Below are 23,537 nucleotides of genomic sequence, written 5' to 3' on the forward strand. Positions count from 1 at the left end.
GCATGGGCAGCGCCATCGAGGCTACGACCCATAGAAATCCCGACCCGGTTGACTACTTTGACTACTGTAAAATAGCGCAAGCATGGTGCAAGCCCTCATTGGCAATGTACATGCTAAAACGGGTTACATCCATGATGAGTCCTCTATCTGGCTCTGTGACTGCTCTGTAGAATGACATCTGTAAAATGGCTTATAGCATGTCAGAGAATACTAAGCAAAAATGAACTCTTCATCTGTAATCTTGCATGTCCATAATGTTTTAGGGACAGATTGGAATTTATTGGGTGGGAGGGGCTGGTCCAACTCAAGGTGTCATTAAAAAACAAAATGCATCTCCCTCCCCAAAGTAAAAAATATTTTCACATGACCCTCTCCTTGTACTGTAAAACAAATTGAACACCCTCCCCTCTCATTGAATTAACTAAAGATAATGTTTACGACCACAAATAACAATAACTGTAGCAACCCTGTGTTTATAAATGTAAATATTAACTTTGCCACTTCAGCATGCTTTTGTGGAACAGTCGATGCCACGCAGGGCTATAGGCCAGAAGGTTGAGGGTTCGCCGACTACCCCAGACGAGCTCACTCTCCCTGCATTTTTCATTACACTACAATCAGAGCTGGCTGGAGACAATGATCAGCTAAGGGGAAATCAGATGTTCTACATTTTCATGCCATATTTATAATTATATAAAATATATGCAACAAATTTCCCATGAACAGGTTTCTGTGCCAATGCAGCCAATGCATCACACAACCAAGAAACAAAGCATACTGACTTTGGGCACTTCAATATCATGGTTTGTGTTTTAACACCACAATAAATAAACTGTCATTCTCGAGAAACAGAAAATGTATCCCAAAATACATCCCTCCCGACTTTGTAGGCTTACGCAGTATCGAAGGATTGGTTTGACAATCTCAGAATGTCAGTAAACTTTTTTCTGTTTTGTAACAGATGTCTCTTTCCATTCATCAATTAACCGCTCCACCGCTTGGATTGATTGATTTTAATTGTCAGTTAAAAAAATACATACAGTATCAGTCAAAAGTTTGGACACCTGTTCTCATTCAAGGGTTTTTCTTTTTTACTATTTTCTACATTGTAGAATAATAGTAAAGACATAAAAACTATGAAATAACACATATAGAATCATGTAGTAACCAAAAAAGTGTTAAACAAATCAAAAGAAAAGGTATATTTGCGATTCTTCGAAGTAGCCACACTTTGCCTTGACCACTGACAGCTCTGCACACTCTTGGCATTCTTTCAACCAGCTTCATGAGGTAGTCACCTGGAATGTATTTCAATTAACAGGTGTGCATTGTTAATTTGTGGAATTTCTATCCTTCTTAATGCGTTTGAGCCAATCAGTTGTGTTGTGACAAGGTAGAGCTGGTATATGGAATATGGCCCTATTTGGTAAAAGACCAAGCTCAAGAAGAGCTCAAATAAGCTCAAATACCTCTGCTGCAGAGGATAAGTTCATTAGAGAGTTACCAGCCTCAGAAATCAGCAATTAACTGCACCTCTGATTGCAGCCCAAATAAATGCTTCACAGAGATCAAATAACAGACACATCTCAACATCAACTGTTCAGAGGAGACTGAGTGGCCTTCATGGTTGAATTGCTGAAAAGAAATCCCTTGTTGATAAAATGATTGTGGGGGCTGTCTTGTTAGACTTCAGTGCAGCTTTTGACATTATCGATCATAGTCTGCTGCTGGAAAAACTTGTGTTATGGCTTTACACCCCTTGCTATAATGTATATAAAGAGTTACTTGTCTAACAGAACACAGAGGGTGTTCTTTAATGGAAGCCTATCAAATATAATCCAGTTAGAATCAGGAATTCTCCAGGTTAGCTGTTTAGGCCCCTTGCTTTTTCAATTTTTACTAACGACATGCCACTGACTTTGAGTAAAGCCCGAGTTTCTATGTATGCGGATGACTTAACACTATACGCTTCAGCTACTACAGCAACTGAAACGACTACAACACTCAACAAAGAGCTGCAGTTAGTTTCAGAGTGGATGGCAAGGAATAAGTTAGCCCTAAATATTTCTAAAACTAAAAGCATTGTATTTGGAAAAAAACACTCACTTAACCCTAAACCTCAACTAAATCTTGTAATAAATAATGTGGAAATTGAGCAAGTTGAGATGACTAAACTGCTTGGGGTAACACTAGATTGTAAACTGTCATGGTCAAAACATATTGATGCAGTAGTAGCTAAGATGGGGAGAAGCCTGTCTATAATAAAGCGATGCTATGCCTTCTTAACAACAAGGCAGGTCCTAAAGGCCCTAGTTTTGTCGCACCTTGACTACTGTTCAGTCGTGTGGTCAGGTGCCACAAAAAAGGACTTAGGAAAATTGCAATTGGCTCAGAACCGGGCAGCACGGCTGGCCCTTGGATGTACACAGAGCTAATGTTAATAATATGCATGTCAATCTCTCCTGGCTGAAAGTGAAGGAGAGATTTACTTCATCACTACTTTTATTTATGAGAGGTGTCGACATGTTGAATGCACCGAGCTGTCTGTCTAAACTACTGGCACACAGCTCGGACTCCCATGCACACCCCTCAAGACATGCCACAAGAGGTCTCTTCACAGTCCTCAAGTCCAGAACAGACTATGGGAGGCACACAGTACTACATAGAGCCATGACTACATGGAACTCAATTCCACATCAAGTAACTGACGCAAGCAGTAAAATTAGATTTAAAAAACAGATTAAAAAAACACCTTATGGAACAGTGGGTACTGTGAAGAAACAAACATTGGCACATACACATGCACACACACACACATACGATAACATACACACTATACATACACATGGATTTAGTAATGTAGATATGTGGTAGTGGTGGAGTAGGGGCCTGAGGGCACACAGTGTGTTGTGAAATATGTGAATGTATTGTAATGTTTTAAAATTGTATAAACTGCCTTAAATTTGCTGGACCCCAGGAAGAATAGCTGCTGCTTTGGCAGCAGCTAATGGGGATCCATAATAAATACAAATACTAAAGGACACAAATAAGAAAAAGAGACTTGCTTGGGCCAAGAAACACAACCAATAGACATTAGACCGGTCCTTTGGTCTAATGAGCCCAAATTTGAGCTTTTTGGTTCCAACTGCTGTGTCTTGGTGAGACACAGAGTATAGTAGGTGAACGGATGATCTCGGCACGCGTGGTTCCCACCGTGAAGCATGGAGGAGGAGGTGTGATGGTGTGGGGGTGCTTTGCTGGTGACACTGTTTGTGATTTATTTAGAATTCAAGGCACACTTAACTAGCATGGCTACCACAGCATTCTGCAGCGACACGCCATCCCATCTGGTTTGCGCTTAGTGGGACTATCATTTATTTTTCAACAGGACAATGACCCAAAACACACCTCCAGGTAAGGGCTATTTGACCAAGAAGGAGAGTGATGGATTGCTGCATCAGATGACCGAGCCTCCACAATCACCCGACCTCAACCCAATTGAGATGGTTTGATGAGTTGAGTTGGATTGGGCCCCAGAGTGAAGGAAAAACAGCCAACAAGTGCTCAGCATATGTGGGAACTCCTTCAAGACTGTTGGAAAAGCATTTCAGGTGAAGATGTTTGAGAGAATGCCAAGAGTTTTCAAAGCTGTCTTCAAGGCAAAAGGTGGCTACTTTGAAGAATCTAAAATATATTTTGATTTGTTTAACATGTTTTTGGTTACTACTTGATTCCATATGTGTTATTTCATAGTTTTTATATCTTCACTATTATTCTACAATGTAGAAAATTGTAAAAATAAAGAAAAATCCTTGAATGAGTAAGTGTGTCCAAACTTTTGACTGGTACTGTGTATATAGTCTATATAAAGGAAAATAAATGTAGGCCTAACCCCAGAGAGATGGAGATATGCAGATGGCATGCTACTACACTGGCATGCATTTCTCAGATGGCTACTGTGTCTGCTATACAGATATAGACTTAAAAACAAATTGTAACCCAGGGTCCTTGAAAAATGTGTCCTTTTATAAATACATTTCATGCAATTCTACATAATTTTACATGACTGAATCTTTTTTTAATACTGCACAAATGATCAAAATGAGAGGCTACTTCGACACTGACAAACTGAGATCAATGACCTTAATGACCTCATCTTGAATCCATCAATAGCCTAGGCCTAGTTGTGTGGAGAAACATATTGTAGGCTACAGTATGAGGAGGAAATTATAGTCCTAAAAAAGCTTTCCAGTTTCACTGACTCACCCAATGATGCAGCAGCTCACTCACTGGCAATTGACAATGCGCTCGTGCCAAAAGCCTGTTTTACTTTGTTAAACAATGCTATTCGCTCAATAGGCCTATTTGGAAGATTTTTTTTTTTTTTTGTAGCATACACAGATTAGTCTTCTCTTTTCAGGAGGAGACATCTGCTTTCCAACCTGTGTTTTCCCGCGATTTTATTTGAAATATTGTGAAAGGCCTGTTTTGGATGAATGCTGTTCACAGACAGATTTTCCGCTCGGTCCCGACTGTAGGCTATGCCTTGTGATTGGGCTACACACAGTCCACAGCTAGGCTAAATTATAGGCCTTCTCCTGGTGTAGTATTCAGAATGACTTGAAATTTTGTGAATCTCACTGTAGTTTTGTGAGAGACTCAGGCGCTAACCAACGGCCACCCGTTGGTCAGTCTCTAGGCTATATACTGTTGCTGTCAGAGTTGTGTGTATAGGTGGCAGGGAAGTCAGGCGCAGGAGAGTCAAACGGAGTGTAAAATGGAGTCTTTTAATGAAAGTCCAAATGCATGCTCCATAACACTAAATAAGAAACGAACAAAACAAATATGGGTACGAAGACCCGTCGCGCACCTATAAACATAAAAACAATACTAACAATAAACAATCTCTGACAAAGACATGAGGGGAAACAGAGGGTTAAATACAAGAGAATAATGGATGGGATTGAAAACAGGTGTGTGGGAAGACAAGACAAAACCAATGGAGAATGAAAAATGGATCGATGATGGCTAGAAGACCGGTGACGTCGACCGCCGAACACCGCCCGAACAAGGAGAGGCAACGACTTCGGCAGAAGTCGTGACAGTTGCACAAAACCATAAACCCAACACAAATCGGGTCTTAGTACATCAGGCACGTTTTCACATTACGTTTTCTGAGGGGGCAGGATACTTACAGAGGTGGCAACTCTAATTAACACTGCTCGCTTTTGTTTGTTGTTTTGTTGTTTGTACATTGCAAACAGTGACAATTTTTTTCATGCCAGGAGAGGTCCCAGATCTGGGAAAATCTCCCCCTGGCCAGAACCCCCCCCCCCCTTCTAATTTCCTTAATTTTGTGGCTAGAGTCAAATACTTTCTGTGGCACACGTCAGAGTCAAATACTTTCTATAGAACACACTTCACATCAGGATAGGCAACCAAACTTCATAATTAATGAATGTGTGTCATGTTGGCAGGGGAGAGATTTTCAGACACAACACAGGAATTAAACAGTCCAAAACTGAGAGGTGCCAGATCGTTTTCCGTCAGGATCCGACTCAGATTAAGCACTGCCAAAGGGCCCCGGTCAAAAGTAGAGCACTGTATAGAGAATAGGTTGCCAAGTACCTTAACGTTGAAGTATTGACAAGGGAATTGCGAGCTATTTGGGATACACCCACAGTGAGGGTGAGAGACCAAGAGTGAAAACAGGAAGAAACAGGTCATGCTTTGGCCCAGGTTCTTGATATGATCTAGTCCTAATGTATATCTCTTTCTGGAGGGAGGGGAAATGTGTTGTGTACCGTATTGTCTCAGGGCTAGATCGCAGAGGACGTGGAGGACATTCTACATCTCTGTACAAAAATGTTTTCATTCTTACATTTATGTTTTCTGCTTCAAGAGCACCCAGACCGTAAGGTGCAGCCTTGTCATTGAATTATCAAGTCAAGTTTGAGTCAGATGCATTGCATCATCATACTTTAGCTTCCAGCATTTGTCCCTATGTAGCCTGTCTCAAGATGATATGATGTTCTGATGATGATCTATGGTTCCCTCATCTGGACAAATATGGACAGCTCAATCTGAAAATGCTAAATTGGAGAGTAAAAAAGAATGAAGCCGTCTTTCTGATCTGATGACTAAATGTAATGTTATTTATATGGTAAATAATGAATGTAGCCTACATTTACCTGGACTATGGACTTACAGTAAGGTCCACTACATTTGGCTAGCGACCATCGAGGCCTACAGTATTTCCTCCAAATTACTCCTGTTCCAAAAAGTATTTAAACAAGGATGTGAAAAGGAAGTACTGAGGGAAGGCAGGCCACAGGTCTGGACCCAGACAGAGAGGAAATTCAACACAGGGTGGTGATGCTCTCATAGCCATGCACCAATTGATTAAACATACCCTCTAGAGCGTTTAAGAAATACTTATTTCTAACAAGCAGACTCCCTCTCTATAAAGCGATAACAAAAACCACACACTATTGCTCCCAAGAGAACACAACCTCCTATCCTAATCCTTTACAAGCATTTCGCTACATCACAATAATTTCACTACACCCTCAATAAAATCTGCTAAATATGTGCATGTGACCAATAAAATTTGATTTGATGAGCAGATGAACAAAGGTTTATGTAAGTGGAATGAGGCAAAAGAAGAAAAAAACTTGCTGATGTTATGGTGCATGGGAGGGCATACCTGAATATTCAGTAGGGAGACGTGTACCAGACCCAATGGAAACAGTATGCGTCCCAAATGGAACCCTATTCCCTATATAGTGCACTATATAACCCTATGTGCCTTGGTCAAAAGTAATACACTATAAAGGGAATAGGAAGTAATGACCCTCATGTATTCACTGGTTGGTCTGAGTGAGGATACAATGGGTATTACTCATGCTTCTTTTAATGATTTCTTGTCCCTACAGGAAATGTTGTGCACCATGTGATAGTTTAGCCCAGACGAGACAGTGATGTGGAACTTCCTTCACCTTCTCTGACAAGTGACCTGCACAGCAACCATATGGCCAACTGATCAGCAAATAGACAGTCAGCACTTAGCAGGGTGTCATGGAGATGATTTCTAACCTTGGGAGCATGTCAAACGGCACTCTTTTCAATTCTATGGGCTTTCTGATAGCATTACCACTGGATTCTGGCTTACCCCACAATGCGAAGTAGGGCCACATGGAGTTGTATAGGAGGTATGAAAAGTGTACTTTGCAGTAGCTTTGGTCCAGGGTGTTACGTGCTGCTTGACCCTTTTTCAATGGAAGGCTTGAAGAAGACTCAAGCCACATGTAACACCCTGGATCAGAGCTAACTCTGCAGTGGTTTGTGTGTGAGGAAAGATACATGGCTAAAATTGGCTTAAGAAGAGTAAGAAGTTAATCTCCAAAATGCCTAAACTAACATCCCTGAGGAGGGGTAGTGGGTCAGTTATTTGTCTAGAAGAGATTTTATTGTGATGGTGGTGATACATATTCGCAGCAGTGCTAAAGAAGAATCACCTCTTTCGCCAAATACATTTCCATGTAAAGGAATTTGACTCTGTGAAATGGTGCTGCTACAGAGTTACAGACAGCAAAAAAGAAACAGACAGACAAAAAAATACAGACACATTTAAAAAAAATATTAACTAGGCAAGTCAGTTAAGAACAAATTATTATTTACAATGACGGCCTACGAACTGTGGGTTAACTGCCTTGTTCAGGGGCAGAACGACAGATTTTTTCCTTTATTTTTTCGATTACTGGCCCAACGCTCTAACCACTAGGCTACCTGCCGCCCCAATATACAGACGCAGAATTTACACAATCCACATACAGTATTTTTTATTTTTTTATTTCACCTTTATTTAACCTGGTAGGCTAGTTGAGAACAAGTTCTCATTTGCAACTGCGACCTGGCCAAAATAAAGCAAAGCAATTCGACACGTACAACAACAGAGTTACATATGGAATAAACATAACATACAGTCAATAATACAGTAGAAAAAAAGAAAACAAAAAGTCTAAATACAGTGAGTGCAAACGAGTTAAGATAAGGGAGGTAAGGCAATAAATAGGCCATGGTGGTGAAGTAATTACAATATAGCAATTAAACACTGGAATGGTAGATGTGCAGAAGATGAATGTGCAAGTAGAGATACTGGGGTGCAAAGGAACAAGATAAATAAATAAATACAGTATGAGGATGAGGATGAGGTAGATAGATGGGCTGTTTACAGATTGGCTATGTACAGGTGCAGTGATCTGTGAGCTGCTCTGACAGCTGGTGCTTAAAGTTAGTGAGAAGATATGAGTCTCCAGCTTCAGTGATTTTTGCAGTTCGTTCCAGTCATTGGCATCAGAGAACTGGAAGAAAAGGCGACCAAAGGAGGAATTGGCTTTGGGGATGACCAGTGAGATATACCTGCTGGAGCGCGTGCTACGAGTGGGTGCTGCTATGGTGACCAGTGAGCTGAGATAAGGCGGGGCTTTACCTAGCAGAGACTTATAGATAACCTGTAACCAGTGGGTTTGGCGACGAGTATGAAGCGAGGGCCAATCAACGAGAGCGTACAGGTTGCAGTGGTGGGTAGTGTATGGGGCTTTGGTGACAAAACGGATGGCACTGTGATAGACTGCATCCAATTTGTTGAGTAGAGTGTTGGAGGCTATTTTATAGATGACATCGCCGAAGTCGGGGATCGGTAGGATGGTCAGTTTATGAGGGAATGTTTGGCAGCATGAGTGAAGGATGCTTTGTTGCGATATAGGAAGCCGTTTCTAGATTAAATGTTGGATTGGAGATGCTTGATGTGAGTCTGGAAGGAGAGTTTACAGTCTAACCAGACACCTAGGTATTTGTAGTTGTCCACATATTCTTAGTCAGAGCCGTCCAGAGAAGTGATGCTGGACGGGCGGGCAGGTGCGGGCAGTGATCGATTGAATAGCATGCATTTAGTGTTACTTGCATTTAAGAGCAGTTGGAGGTCACGGAAGGAGAGTTGTATGGCATTGAAGCTCGTCTGGAGGTTAGTTAACACAGTGTCCAAGGAGGGGCCAGAAGTATACAGAATGGTGTCGTCTGCGTAGAGGTGGATCAGAGAATCACCAGCAGCAAGAGCGACATCATTGATCTATGCAGAGAAAAGAGTCGGCCCGAGAATTGAACCCTGTGGCACCCCCATAGAGACTGCCAGAGGTCCGGACAACAGGCCCTCCGATTTGACACATTGAACTCTATCAGTTGGTAAACCAGGCGAGGCAATCATTTGAGAAACCAAGGCTGTCGAGTCTGCCAATAAGAATGTGGTGATTGACAGAGTCGAAAGCCTTGGCCAGGTCGATGAAGACGGCTGCACAGTAATGTCTCTTATCGATGGCGGTTATGATATCGTTTAGGACCTTGAGTGTGGCTGAGGTGCACCCATGACCAGCTCTAAAACCAGATTGCATAGCGGAGAAGGTACGGTGGGATTCGAAATGGTCGGTAATCTGTTTGTTAACTTGGCTTTCGAAGACCTTAGAAAGACAGGGTAGGATAGATATAGGTCTGTAGCAGTTTGGGTCTAGAGTGTCACCAACTTTGAAGAGGGGGATGACCGTGGCACCTTTCCAATCTTTGGGAATCTCAGACAATACGAAAGAGAGGTTGAACAGGCTAGTAATAGGGGTTGCAACAATCTCGGCAGATAATTTTAGAAAGAGAGGGTCCAGATTGTCTAGCCCGGCTGATTTGTAGGAGTCCAGATTTTACAGCTCTTTCAGAACATCAGCTATCTGGATTTGGGTGAAGGAGAAATGGTGGGGGCTTGGGAGGGTTTCTGTGGAGGGTGCCGGGCAGTTGACCGGGGTAGGGGTAGCCAGGTGGAAAGCATGGCCAGCCGTAGAGAAATGTTTATTGAAATTCTCAATTATAGTGGATTTATCGGCGGTAACAGTGTTTCCTAGCCTCAGAGCAGTGGGCAGCTGGGAGGAGGTGCTCTTATTCTCCATGGACTTTACAGTGTCACAGAACTTTTTTGAGTTTGTACTACAGGATGCAAATTTCTGTTTGAAAAAGCTAGCCTTAGCTTTCCTAACTGCCTGTGTATATTTGTTCCTAACTTCCCTGAAAAGTTGCATATCACGGGGGCTATTCGATGCTAATGCAGAACGCCACAGGATGTTTTTGTGCTGGTCAAGGGCAGACAGTATGTACACAGGCGCTAAACACGATATATACTATAAACGCTGCATAAACTATATTATAACTATGTGTAGAGATGGATGAATAAAAACAAATTAGAGAAACAATTTAACAGGATGATGTGCAATTGGGGAAATATACTGAACAAAAATATAAACGCAACATGTAATGTTTTGGTCCCATGTTTCATGAACTGAAATAAAAGACCCAGAAATGTTCCATATTGTTAAGGCTGTCGCTCTCCTCATCCTCGGATGAGGTGAGGAGAGAAGGATCTTCAGACCAAAATGCGGTTTGCGGGAAATAAGCCATCTTTTATTTTATAACAACGATGAAGATGGCAACACGAAAACAAACACTTTAACAAACTTACAAAATAACAAAACGACGTAGAACGAAACCTGAACATAAACTCACATCACTAAACGTAAACTCACGGACAGGAACGTTACATCAAAACACACGAACAGCCAAACAGCCCCGTATGTGAAAATACATCGACAACGACGAAGACATCACAGGAGACAATCACCCACAAACAAACAGTGAGAACGCCCTACCTAAATATGACTCTTAATTAGAGGAAAACGCAAACCACCTGCCTCTAATCAAGAGCCATACCAGGTAACCCAAAACCAACATAGAAACAGATAACATAGACTGCCCACCCAAAACACATGCCCTGACCATAAACACATAAAAAACAACATAAAACAGGTCAGGACTGTTACACATATGCACAAAAAGCATATTTCTCTCAAATGTTGTGGATTAATGTGTTTAAACCCTGTTAGTGAATATCTCTCCTTCGCCAAGATAATCCATACACCTGATATGTGTGGCATATCAAGAAGCTGATTAAACAGCATGATCATTACACAGGTGCACCTGGTGCTGGGGACAATAAAATACCACTCTAAAATGTGCAGTTTTGTCACACAACACAATGCCACAGATGTCTCAAGTTGAGGGAGCATGCAATTGGAATGCTGACTGCAGGAACGTCTACCAGAGCTGTTGTTAGAGAATTTAATGTTAAATTTCTCTACTATAAGCCGCCGCCAATGTCGTTTTAGAGAATTTGGCAGTACTTCCAATCGGCGTCACAACCACAGACCACATGTAACCACGCCAGCCCAGGACTTCCACATCCAGCTTCTTCACCTGCGGGATCGTCTGAGACCAGCCACCCGGACAGCTGATGAAACATTGGGTTTGCTCAAACAAAGAATTTCTGCACAAATTGTCAGAAACCGTCTCATCTGCGTGCTCGTCATCCTCACCAGGGACTTGATCTGACTGCAGTTCAGCGTCGTAACCGATTTCAGTGGGCAATTGCTCACCTTCGATGGCCACTGGCACGCTGGGCAAGTGTGCTCTTCACGGATGAATCCCGGTTTCAACTGTACTGGGCAGATGACAGACTGCGTGTATGGCATCGCTGTCTGCCACCCCATGTCGCAAGGATCTGTACACAATTCCTGGAAGCTAAAAATGTCCCAGTTCTTCCATGGCCTGCATACTCACCAGACATGTCACCAATGGGATTCTCATGAGTAACGGGTATGACAGCGTGTTCCATTTCCCGCCAATATCCAGCAACTTCGCACAGCCATTGAAGAGGAGTGGGACAACATTCCACAGACCACAATCAACATTCTGATCAACTCTATGCGAAGGAGATGTGTCGTGCTGCATGAGGCAAATGGTGGCCACACCGTTTTTTAAAGGTATCTGTGACCAACAGATGCATATCTGTATTCCCAGTCATGTGAAATCCATAGATTAATAGGGCCTAATGAATTCATTTCAACTGACTGATTTCCTTATATGAACTGTAACTCAGTAAAATCTTTTAAATTTGTTGCATGTTGAGTTTATATTTTTGTTCAGTGTACACTATATACTGTATGTGGGATAGAAACAATACTGGTCATACCAAATGTATACAGTAATATGTTTATTCCCACTATTTTGTGTGTATGAGGATAACCTAAAGAAAATCCACTTCAAGATGATCAAAGGGTTAACCTCAGATCAGGAGTACACTGTGTTTTATTTCAATTCTTAGAAGCATGATATGAATTTTGTTAAATCATTTTAGATATCAAAAAAGAAGAAAAACACCACCTACCCTAACATTGTCTATGGTAGACTGACCTATATAATGAGATCATCACTTTCTAGAATCAGTCTCGGTTTGCCAGACTTATGGCGCACGATGTCTGTGAAAACAGACCCTGGCCTTGACCCAACTCTCCGAGGGTGTCTCAGGGAGAGTTGGGATATGCAAAAAACACAATTTCAATTCACACATGCATATTAATACACACTTGTACATGTGTGAAATAGGACAAATATAAGCACCCACCAAATGATTTGTATTATTAAGAGACTAGGATTGGATTAATAGGCTATGCATTACTATAAAGCAGATGAAAACATGCTACCAGACACCATCAGTTGACCATGGCTATATGGTGAACTATATGGACAACATACAGAGCATTGTGTGCATTTTATAGCATCCACACAGTCTAGATAATATGCCCTAAAAAGGTCATTTATGATATCAATCCAGGTAATCAGGCACAGTTGTCTAAGGATGACCCATGTATGCTATATCAGCTGGTTATTTATTTGCCTCAATAAATCTGAATATTCAAACGGATGTTTGTCATTATATGAGGATTCATCATTTGATCTCCAAGTAGACAAATCAAGACCATGTTTTGGTCAATTCAGGTCAACATCAATTTATTGGGCAAAACAAAAACATATTTTATTACATTAGAAAATAATTAGAATTAAAATTATACTATGAATGAAAATGAGATTTTGTCACTGGTGAAACGTACATCATAGTTGATGATGTCATCACGTATGTCAATAGAAAACAAAAAAAAAACTTCCTGACTTGGCTGTTCGTAACGCTGGGGTAGCTATATTTAATTAAAATGAGTTATCTTGCGAAATAACCTATAGAAAGCGACCACAATTATACCTTATTTATCAGAGTATTATCATACTTGTCTCGGCTAAATTGTTAGCTTCAGGGAGTCTCGCTATAATAGCTGCCACTGCAGTGCCACTGGTTGTTTTATTTTAGAACAGAATCGTTCTGAGTGAAGCCATGATGGCGTCGAGCTACAACGCGAAGGAAGACGGTCACGTCGCCGCACCTGGTGGTGGGACCATCCAGAATAAAAAGCCCGATAACACAGCGTTTAAACAACAACGATTACCTGCTTGGCAACCCATCCTGACAGCGGGCACAGTTCTTCCAGCTTTCTTCGTTATCGGGCTTATCTTCATCCCCATTGGTATCGGCCTCTACGTCACGTCCAACAACATCAAGGAGTTCGAGGTAAGGCCCGTGCTATCCGGGATCCTTAGCTAGCTGCCTACTGTACTTAAATAAGTCCAAGAGAAAGGGGGCACCTTTAGTACTAGGGAGGGGGATGGGACAGGTGTATGGAGAAGCTTGATCCCGCCACCAAAAAACAAAAAAAAGCTACTTTTTTACACACTTCCATGTGCCTCAATCACTATTTGCTTGTATATTTACTCCCCCCAATGTTGTTTTTCATGATGATCTGTATCAACAAAATATAGCCTAAACATAAACAAGTTCTACAAAGGCCATTAGAAACTGAATGCTGATTGGCTGTATGCCGTGGTATATGAGACCATATAGCACGAGTATGACATTTATTTTTACTAATTTAATTACAATTGTAAGCAGTTTATAATAGCAATAAGGCACCTCGGGGTTGTGCTTACAATACCACGGCTATGGGCTGTATCCAGGCACTCCGCAATGCGTGTAAGAACAGCCCTTAGCATATGGTATGTTTGCCAAATACCACACCCCCTCGTACCTTATTGCTTAATTAGACCATGGTTTATGTATTTGTAGCCCACAGATTCCGACCCTACCGCTTTACGCTTGTTCTCTCTTAGCTGCACTTGGGTCAGAACACAGTCATGGTTAGATTAAGACACAATGTACCTCAATGCAGGGAAAATTGCACCTATATCCAAACTGATACATCGAGAAGATCGAAAAACTGCTAGTTTTTCCCAGAAAACTGACCCTTTTGTCTTCATGCTAGCTAGCAGTAGCCATATCAGCCATCTTGAATTGGCATGTCACGTAGAATAACAAAGGAGCTGATTGGCCGCGGTGTCTTAATCTAACCATGATTGTGTTCAGACCCCAGTGCATCTCAGTGTAAACAAGCGTAATTGTAGGCTCGGAATCTTGTTAATGTACTGTATTTGATATCAGGTCACAGGTGCACCATTTGTGGATTAGTAGGCCGTCATTGTAAATAAGAATTTGTTCGTAACTGACTTGCCTGTTAAAGGTTAAATAAAACAAATCAATTCATTTGAAATAATGTTAGGCAGCAGATTTCCAGCCATTTGGAAATGCTGTTTTGATGTACACATGTCATTACAGATTGATTATACTGGGACTGACATGTCCAGCCCATGCTTCAACTGCTCCCAGAGCTTTAGTTGGAACAGCACAAGACCATGCACCTGTGCACTGCCCTTCTCTCTGGAACAGCCCTTTGAAGTAAGTATGAAGCATGATGTCTGCATCCCAAATAGAAACCTATACACTATGTCAGTGGTTACCAACCTTTTCCGGCTACTATTCCTACCAACTGAATTTTGCTCTGCCTGGAGTACCCTTGAATTACCCCCTTGTGCGTTTTACCAGTGGGCCTAGGGTCTCATCAGTCTTCTCAAGTTCCCCCTGTTGAAAGGCTAAGTACCCCCATGTATGTTTCTGAATTTGAAATGTGATCATCATGAACATTGAATATAATTTTGTCTCAACAGAGCAACGTATTCATGTATTATGGCCTGTCCAACTTCTACCAAAATCACCGGCGCTATGTCAAGTCCAGGGATGACAGTCAACTGAATGGTGACACCACCTCTCTAATGGTACATATTATGCCTTTAAAACAGGGTACCTGTTTTCACACTGCTTTCCTGAATCTCTGCAATGACTTTTGACTGATCATCAACAATTTTACATCTTTAGTTATCTGACATTTCCATCAAATTGGCAAGATGTTCTGTGCAATGATCTAACGTTACATGTCTGCTTGCAATGTCCACAGAACCCCAGTAAAGAGTGTGAGCCCTATGCTCGCAATGAAAAAATGCCAATTGCTCCCTGTGGTGCAATTGCCAACAGCATGTTTAATGGTAAGACCTTTTTAGACCAGCATTACTAGAATTGCAATAGGAGCAGCTCTGTTTATTCATGATCTTTTCCTCAGACACTTTGGATCTGTATTACATTGACCCTAATGGCACAAGAATCCAAATTCCTCTGATGAAGAAGGGGATCGCTTGGTGGACAGATAAGCATGTGAAGTTCAGGAATCCAGGAGGCAACCCCAACCTCACAAGTGCTTTTCAAGGTGAGCAAGCACTCAGCAGAATTGTTACTATTGAAGATGGTAAAGAGTCAATTTATTTTTACTAGGAATCTCACTATCATTTCCTCACCCAGGTACAACCAAGCCGATCAACTGGCGCAAGCCTGTCTATGAACTAGACACAGACGCTGAGAATAACGGCTTCATCAATGAGGACTTCATTGTGTGGATGCGTACAGCTGCCCTCCCCACTTTCCGTAAACTGTACCGTATTATCCAAAAGAAGAACAACATGACGCCGACACTTCCCCGTGGCAACTACACCCTGGAAGTCACCTACAGTATCCTTTCACTGACAGCTTTTCAAATGATACAGCTGTACTGGAAGTTTGGGTTTGTGGAATGATAGCTTGTGTTCTGATGTAATAGGAATGTTCACATCAGTCATTGTCATAATAGGTCAGACAGACCAGGTCAATGTTGGGCTGTGTTCGGTAGGGGGCCATTCCTTCACTTGCTAATAACAATAGGTTTCACCAGCTGGGTGATGACGAATACTGTCTTTCTTTGTTGTTGCCACTAATATAGACTACAAATGATTTAATACCAGTCCACATTGTTATTGTATGATATGTTTTTAAGATGGCAGTGACTCTCCTGATCATGACTATCTTTTCTGTCTGAGCCTCAGAAATAAAAGATCCAATCACGGATCAGGGGCCACTCCCTTTTAAGATCCTTCTTGCTAGAGTTATTTTGTAAGTTAAATGGGTCTGAAGTTGAGCATTTGTTGAGTCTTCCTTAATGAGTTGATCCTAGACTATCCTGTTCGTAGCTTTGAGGGCCGGAAGCGTGTGATCCTGAGCACCATCTCCTGGATGGGGGGCAAGAACCCTTTCCTGGGCATCGCTTACATCACTGTGGGCTCCGTCTGCTTCTTCCTGGGAGTGGTCCTCCTCATCATCCACCACAAATATGGCAGCCGCAACAACACCGCTGACATCCCTAACTAAAGACATCTTGTATGTATGTTGCATGCTGGCTAGCAGAGGCATGGGTGTAACCAGTGGCTAATTACAAGCACTGGTGGTCTCTTGTGTCTGGCTTGTGTACTGTGTGTAAGAATGGCCTGCTTGTCAAAAGTGCTGTGCAAGTATTGGAAGAGCAAAGACGTCAGGGGAGAGTTCACTCGTATTTATTTTTCATGGTCAGAAAGCTATGCAGTTAACGTAGGTTTTTCTGTCAAGATGTTGTATTGACAGTAAGTTGAAATGTAATGACGCTACATCAATGTGCAGATAGTACCGTTTTAATGCAGAAATATGTGTGTGTCAGTCATAGATGTTTATTAGTTATATATGAATAAATTATTTAAAATAATGTTTGAATATGGTCAAGCGAATTGGAACAGTCTAAATGTTGAATTGCTTTGAGTCAAGGCTGTTTATTCATACAAGTATGTTCTTGTTACATACAGTAGTTTGAGGAACATATTTCTGGTCTGTTTACACTACAGATAGGTCTCTATAGATTGCACAAGGATGTGCACAGATTTTCAGGTCAAGCGTTATGGAACGCTTGCAATGTTTTCAATGTACTTTAGAACTTGTTTTCTCAGTGTATAAATAGTAATTTTGTTCAGCTGCCTAAAATATGCAGAGTCAAGTTTAAGTAACATAACGCAAATGAAAATAGTCCATTTCAAGGTTTTCAGGGACCAAAGCTCCATGTAGCCTGGGTGCCAGTCTGTTTCTGCATTCTTGCAAATTCATTATGTAAAACATGTTTAGCATGGCAAATAAGTAGGCAAGAACACAGACATACCTTGGACCAGTCTAGCATTCATTTTATTCTATTGAAAAACATCCTTATTTATTTTCTTACTAAGATTGTTGCAAATTGGTGAAATATGTTTTGCACGAGTTACCTGTTACCTGGAGATTATACGCCTGTTGCTTGACAAATAAAATAATGTCTGGACAACTCATGTTGTTAACCAGAATTTTATTTGAAAATGGTTGGGGAAATGTTTCAAAATTGAAAAAGTGACTGTATACTTAATATAATGTTTGAATCTTGAGCCACTTTTGGCAGTACTTTTATAGCCCAGATACAGTAGCTGGTGTTGGCTTGGTTATTCTCCAAGTTCACACTCCTGCCCAGTATGTGGCAGTATGCCCCCTTTCCTGACGCGTCAGTAAATCCTCCAAAGAAACTAGCGGAAACGTGGTGTTACTGTGTCCTTGTACGACGACTGACGTGGGGGAAAGATGTACCGACACATTCAAGTAAGATATCGATTTAGTCATGTTTTGATTGCAGTTGTTAATATCTGTATTCAACGGAATCGGTTATGCATCCTAGAAGACGAGTAGCGTAATTAGCCTTTAGCGGTCATGGAATGACAGGTAGTGGCAACTACTAGCTAGCCATTTAACTTACAGGTAGCAAGCTTGCTAACGTTATCTACTAAACTTTTTATTAATTTACTTGTGTTGATGGCAAATTAACTTGGTTAAATACACAGGTAGATAGCGGCCTATTCCAAGCCAGCGCTGATCTTAAAATATATCTGTAAAACTACAGTGCCGATGGGCTTGAAATTGATGCTTCTTTTTCGTAATTTGACAGGCGCTCCAGCATGTGTCGCGGCGAACGCTGAGCAGCAGCTCCCGCAGGCAGTTGGAGAACAAGGTCACATAGAAGCAGAAGCATTTCCAGGTAATTGACAGGGTTTATATGGCTGACGGCTTTAATAGGCAATGTCCTTAAAATTTGACATTCAAATCTACTCTTTGATTTTTAGTTTAATGTCATGGAAAATGTAGCTTGAAATTATTGTTGACAAAGTGATATTTATGTTTTGATGACTGGTGACATGTCCACCTGTCCATTTGTAGTTCCCCTCCAATGAAGCCTGAGTTACATATAGTTGATGGATAAGTATATCTGATTGACAGAAGCTCATTGGGTTGGAGTTAATGCTTTGCATGCTGGGTGTAAACTGAAAACAGTCACATAGTGTGTCCATAATGGCACCCTATTCCATACATAGTGCACTACTTTTGACCAGAGACCTATGGGCCCTCGTCTAAAGTAGTGCCTTAAATAGGGAAAAGGGTGCCATTTGGGACGGTGTCAATGTTGTGAGATGGATGAGAAACCCATGTCTGACTAATTACCACTGGCAACTGATCAGGGGAGAGTGATGCCACTGCCTCATCATTGGTTGCTTTTCAATAAGTGATTGTGCAAACTGTGTTGCTTTTAAATGCTTTCTAAAACTTGGTGCAGATCTTGCTGTAAATAATTAAAAGTGTAATGGCTGGATTGCTGGAATGTACTTGTTTCATTCTGTGGTTAGAATGGTCAATTTGTGGGCATTAATGACCACTCAACCACCCAGATAGAGTTCTCTGGAGATGCACTGTTGAATCCCTTTGCTTTACTAGGAGATGAAAAGATAAATTCAAGTAAGTCAATGTCCACTCAAATGATGCTTTTCCCTTGAGACTTAAACCCACACTAGTGGGCCGCCAGTGTTTTATGTTAATGTAGGCTCTAGTATTATTGTGTTTATATCAGGAGTGTGACACTAAAAACTTGTGATGAGCAGAATCAACAACCTCTGCTTTGTGAGATGGTGTTAAAGTTCACAGTTAGGCATTGCTATGTAAATGCAAGCTGAAAAGTACCTAGGGCCTTGCCTTAGCTCCAAGTCAGAGCAGGTCCGCCGGAGTCATGGCTCAGTGAGACATAGGGTGCCGGCCTGTGTAGATGGAAACATTGTCTGAGCCTTTCGGTTATAACACTGGGGTGAATCCTCATTGGAAATGCGCCAAAAGAGAACACCACAGCTTTGGTGAGCTTAAAGGATGCAGGATGCTTGTACTGTATGTTGCTGTGCATTACATTAATTTAATACGGTATATTTTTCTTCACCAGGAGGACAATGAGATTCCAATTCATTTGAAAGGGGGTGTCAGCGATGCTATCCTATACAGAACAACAATGGCACTCACTATTCTGGGTGAGTACAGATGGACTCCATGGCAAACTAATCCATGTAGACATAAGATCTTGGTTTAGTCTGGTTGTACATTACCACATTATATTGCTCAGTACCTTTTTGTAATACACTTTATTTAAATAGTAATAACGTCTTACATTTCATTGCAGGATCTGCATATGTCATATATGAGCTGGTTTGTGCATCTTTCCCCAAGAAGAAGGAGTGACTGCAGCTCCTGGGCTCACATGTTCTACAATACACCCTGTTAGTTGTAAAACATTGTCTCCATGTCCTCAGGGGGTTGATTTGTCCTGTCATAATGGTTTCTGTTTCATGGGATCAATATTTATTTATTTATTTATTGTAACTTAGGATGATTAAATATGCCTCATAATGAAGTGTCATTCGTCCTTTTTGTATGTATTTAAATGTATATTTTAAGTACAGGACAAACCATAACGAACGTTGGCTGTGTGAAGTAGATCACCTGTTGTGTGGCGACGAACGGTGGTGATTCAACATGTGGAATCGTCTGAAAACGAACAGAAAATGACGGCAGGTGTTTTGTGGTCAGAGGTGATAGGATGGCCACCTGCTGTGTGGATGACATTCGTTATGGTGTATCCTTTAAACTAAACTGAATAAACAATGTTAATTGTTTTACATATTGAAATGACGTAGAACAATGTTAATACAACCAGTGTATAGACCAGGGCTCATCAACTAGATTCAGCCAATGTCAAGTTATTTAAAAAAATATATATTCTTATTGAGCGAGTGGTCAGGGGGCCGGAACATTATTAGCTGATTTCCTGGTGTTTTTTGTTGTTGTTTTTTTCCCCAATAAGACGTTAACATTTTGGTCATTTAGCAGAAGCTCTTATCCAGCGTGACATACAGGAGCAATTAGGGGTAACTGCCTTGCTCAAGGGCACATCAACAGATGATTCACCCAATGGGATCAGGGATTCAAACCAGCTACCTTTCAATTTCTGGCCCAAAGCTGTTAACCGCTAGGCTACAGTACATTGGGAAAGTATTCAGACCCACATTTTGTTACGTTACAGCCTTATTCTAAAATGGATTAAATTATTTTCCCCCCCTCATCAATCTACACACTACTACTACATAATGACAAAGCAAAAACGTTTTTTTAGAAATGTTTGCTAATTTATTTTAAAAAAATGAAATGGGAATGTCACATTATACATAAGTATTCAGACCCTTTACTCAGTACTTTGTTGAAGCACCTTTGGCCGCGATTACAGCCTAGAGTCTTCTTGGGTATGACGCTACAAGCTTGGCACACCTGTATTTGGGGAGTTTCTCCCATTCTCTCCAGATCCTCTTAAGCTCTGATAGGTTGGACGGGGAGCGCCGCTGAAAAGCTATTTTCAGGTCTCCGGAGATGTTTGATCGGGTTCAAGTCCAGGCTCTGGCTGGGCCACTCAAGGACATTCAGAGACTTGTCCCGAAGCCCCTCCTGCATTCTCTTGGCTTTGTGCTTAGGGTCGTTGTCCTGATGGAAGGTGAACCTTCGCCCCAGTATGAGGTTCTGAGCGCTCTGGAGCAGGTTTTCATCAAGGATCTCTCTACTTTGCTCTGTTCATCTTTCCCTTGATCCTGACTAGTCTCCCAGTCCCTCCCGCTAAAAAAAACCCACGCTTCACCGTTCGAGATGGTGGCAGGTTTCCTCCAGACGTGACGCTTGGCATTCAGGCCAAAGAGTTCAGTCTTGGCTTCATCAGACCAGAGAATCTTGTTTCTCATGGTCTGAGTCCTTTAGGTGTCTTTTGTTTCTCATGGTCAGAGTCCTTTAGGTGCCTTTTGCCAAACTCCAAGAGGGCTGTTGTGCCTTTTACTGAGGAGTGGCTTCTGTCTGGCCACTCTACCATAAAGGCCTGAGTGCTGCAGAGATGGTTGTCCTTCTGGAAGGTTCTCCCATCTCCACAGAGAAACTCTTGAGCTCTATCAGAGTGACCGTCGGGTTCTTGGTCACCCCTGGCCAAGGCCCTTCTCCCCCGAGTGCTCAGTTTGGCAGGGCGGCCAACACTAGGAAGAGTCTTGGCGGTTCCAAACTTCTTCAATTTAAGAATGATGGAGGCCACTGTGTTCTTGGGGACCTTCAATGCTGCAGAAATGTTTTGCTACCCTTCCACAGATCTGTGCCTCCACGCAATCCTGTCTCTGAGCTCTACGGACAATACCTTCGACCTCATGGCTTAGTTTTTTTCTCTGACAGGTTTAGAGATGTTTGCAAATGTATTAAAAACTGAAATACCTTATTTACGCTGTCAACTGTGGGACCTTATATAGACAGGCGTGTGCCAATCGAAATCATGTCCAATCAATTGAATTTACCACAGGTGGACTCCAATTTGTGGAAACATTTCAAGGGTGATCAATGCACCTAAGCTCAATTTCGAGTCTCATAGCAAAGGGTCTGAATACTTAGTATATTAGGTATATCAGTTTATTTTTATTTTTATACATTTGCACAGATCTCTAAACCTGTTTTTTCGCTTTTTCATTATGGGGTATTGTTTTTAGATTGAGGAAAAAAATATTGAATCAATTTTAGAATAAGGCTGTAACGTAACAAAATGTGGAAAAAGTCAAGGGGTCTGAATACTTTCCAAATGCACTGTATATCCATTCAGGAAACTTCTGAAGGAAATATAAATTTCCATTTACAGCACTGGTAATAATTCCCATAATGACAATCTCATTAGTAGTAAACCAGACATGAACAGCATTGTTAATAGGCAGCAGGTATGGTGCATTTTGAAAGTATTCAGACTCCTTCACTTAAAAAAAAACATTTTGTAGAAAAAAATCGATTTAATACATTTTAGAATAAGGCTGTAAGGTAATAAAATGTGGAAAAAGTAATGCACTGTACGTACAGATCTTATTATAAACACAAGTGTACCATTTAAGGTCCAACTTCAATGGTATATTTTAACATTGCAATGGAAAAACACTTTGGTATTTGTTTAAGTAGTAATTGATTTTATCTTCTACATGTGACCAAGTGTTCCCCACTTTTGCAGTGTGGCTCCGTTTTTAAAACTTGTCTGTAAGATTAGTACCTTTATAGTTCCAAACCAAGGGCACATTAGGCCAAGGACAGTGTTAATATTGTCATCAAATGATACTTTGTAAATATATTAGTATATCTACGATTAGAATGACGTTCCTATTTTGGAATGTCCTTGAGCTCTAGCCTACAGAAATCGGGACTAAATCATGGGAAAATGTCATGAGATGCAATTTGCTCTATTGTTTACTTTTTTGTTGGGGATTTGATACGCTATGCATCTTACAGTGTTGTATAGCAGATAAAAAGTTTCAATTTTTTTGTTTCAGACGTTCATGAAATGTTTATTTTTTAATTACCGAGCTTTTTCTGAAGCAATGCACCAGAAAGCATCGATGCAGGGCTTTCGCATGTGCATTTTGCCTTTTGAGCCGCTAGAGGGCAATGTCTTCAAGGGAAATTATTGGGTTTTACATTATGATAGACCGATGGTCGGGAAACTGAATTCTCTCGTCTGAAAATGTTCTCTGTTTTCATTTCAATAACACGTCAATAATCATTAACGTTCATTTGAAAAAGTTGTTTTAAAAAATGATCTGTTAGGCTATAGATTATAGCATATGTATTTGATAGATGAGAATGGAATAGGCTACTCCAGTAGCCTCAAAAAATCCAGGCACAATTCTGTTTGTACATTACCACTTTAAGTTGCTCAGTACCTTTTGAAATAAGACTATTTAACTATTAATAACCTCTTATATTTCATTGCAGGGTCTGCGCATGTCATATATGAACTGGTTTGTGCAGGTTTCCTCAAGAAGGAGTGACTGCAGCTCCTGGGCTCACATGTTCTACAACACACACTGTTAGTTGTTGCATAAAAAAAATTGTTGCATAA

The 23,537-nt window shown here is 41.1% G+C and overlaps 1 protein-coding gene and 1 pseudogene across 1 annotated transcript; both read left to right on the forward strand.

Annotated features, from left to right (window-relative positions):
* The first annotated feature begins 13,064 nt into the window (after window positions 1-13,064).
* Window positions 13,065-17,574, forward strand: LOC129817602 (cell cycle control protein 50A-like). Its single transcript, XM_055873030.1, has 7 exons — window positions 13,065-13,549; window positions 14,648-14,767; window positions 15,037-15,144; window positions 15,324-15,411; window positions 15,486-15,629; window positions 15,722-15,928; window positions 16,407-17,574. Exons 1-7 carry the CDS (start codon window positions 13,316-13,318, stop codon window positions 16,598-16,600), a joined length of 1,095 nt encoding a protein of 364 aa, XP_055729005.1. The 5' UTR covers window positions 13,065-13,315; the 3' UTR covers window positions 16,601-17,574.
* Window positions 17,575-17,677: 103 nt separating this feature from the next.
* LOC129817603 (cytochrome c oxidase subunit 7A2, mitochondrial-like) lies at window positions 17,678-19,993 on the forward strand (annotated as a pseudogene).
* Window positions 19,994-23,537: the final 3,544 nt, after the last annotated feature.

The sequence above is a fragment of the Salvelinus fontinalis genome, chromosome 20 (assembly GCF_029448725.1).
Source record: "Salvelinus fontinalis isolate EN_2023a chromosome 20, ASM2944872v1, whole genome shotgun sequence".
Taxonomy (NCBI): Eukaryota; Metazoa; Chordata; class Actinopteri; order Salmoniformes; family Salmonidae; genus Salvelinus; species Salvelinus fontinalis.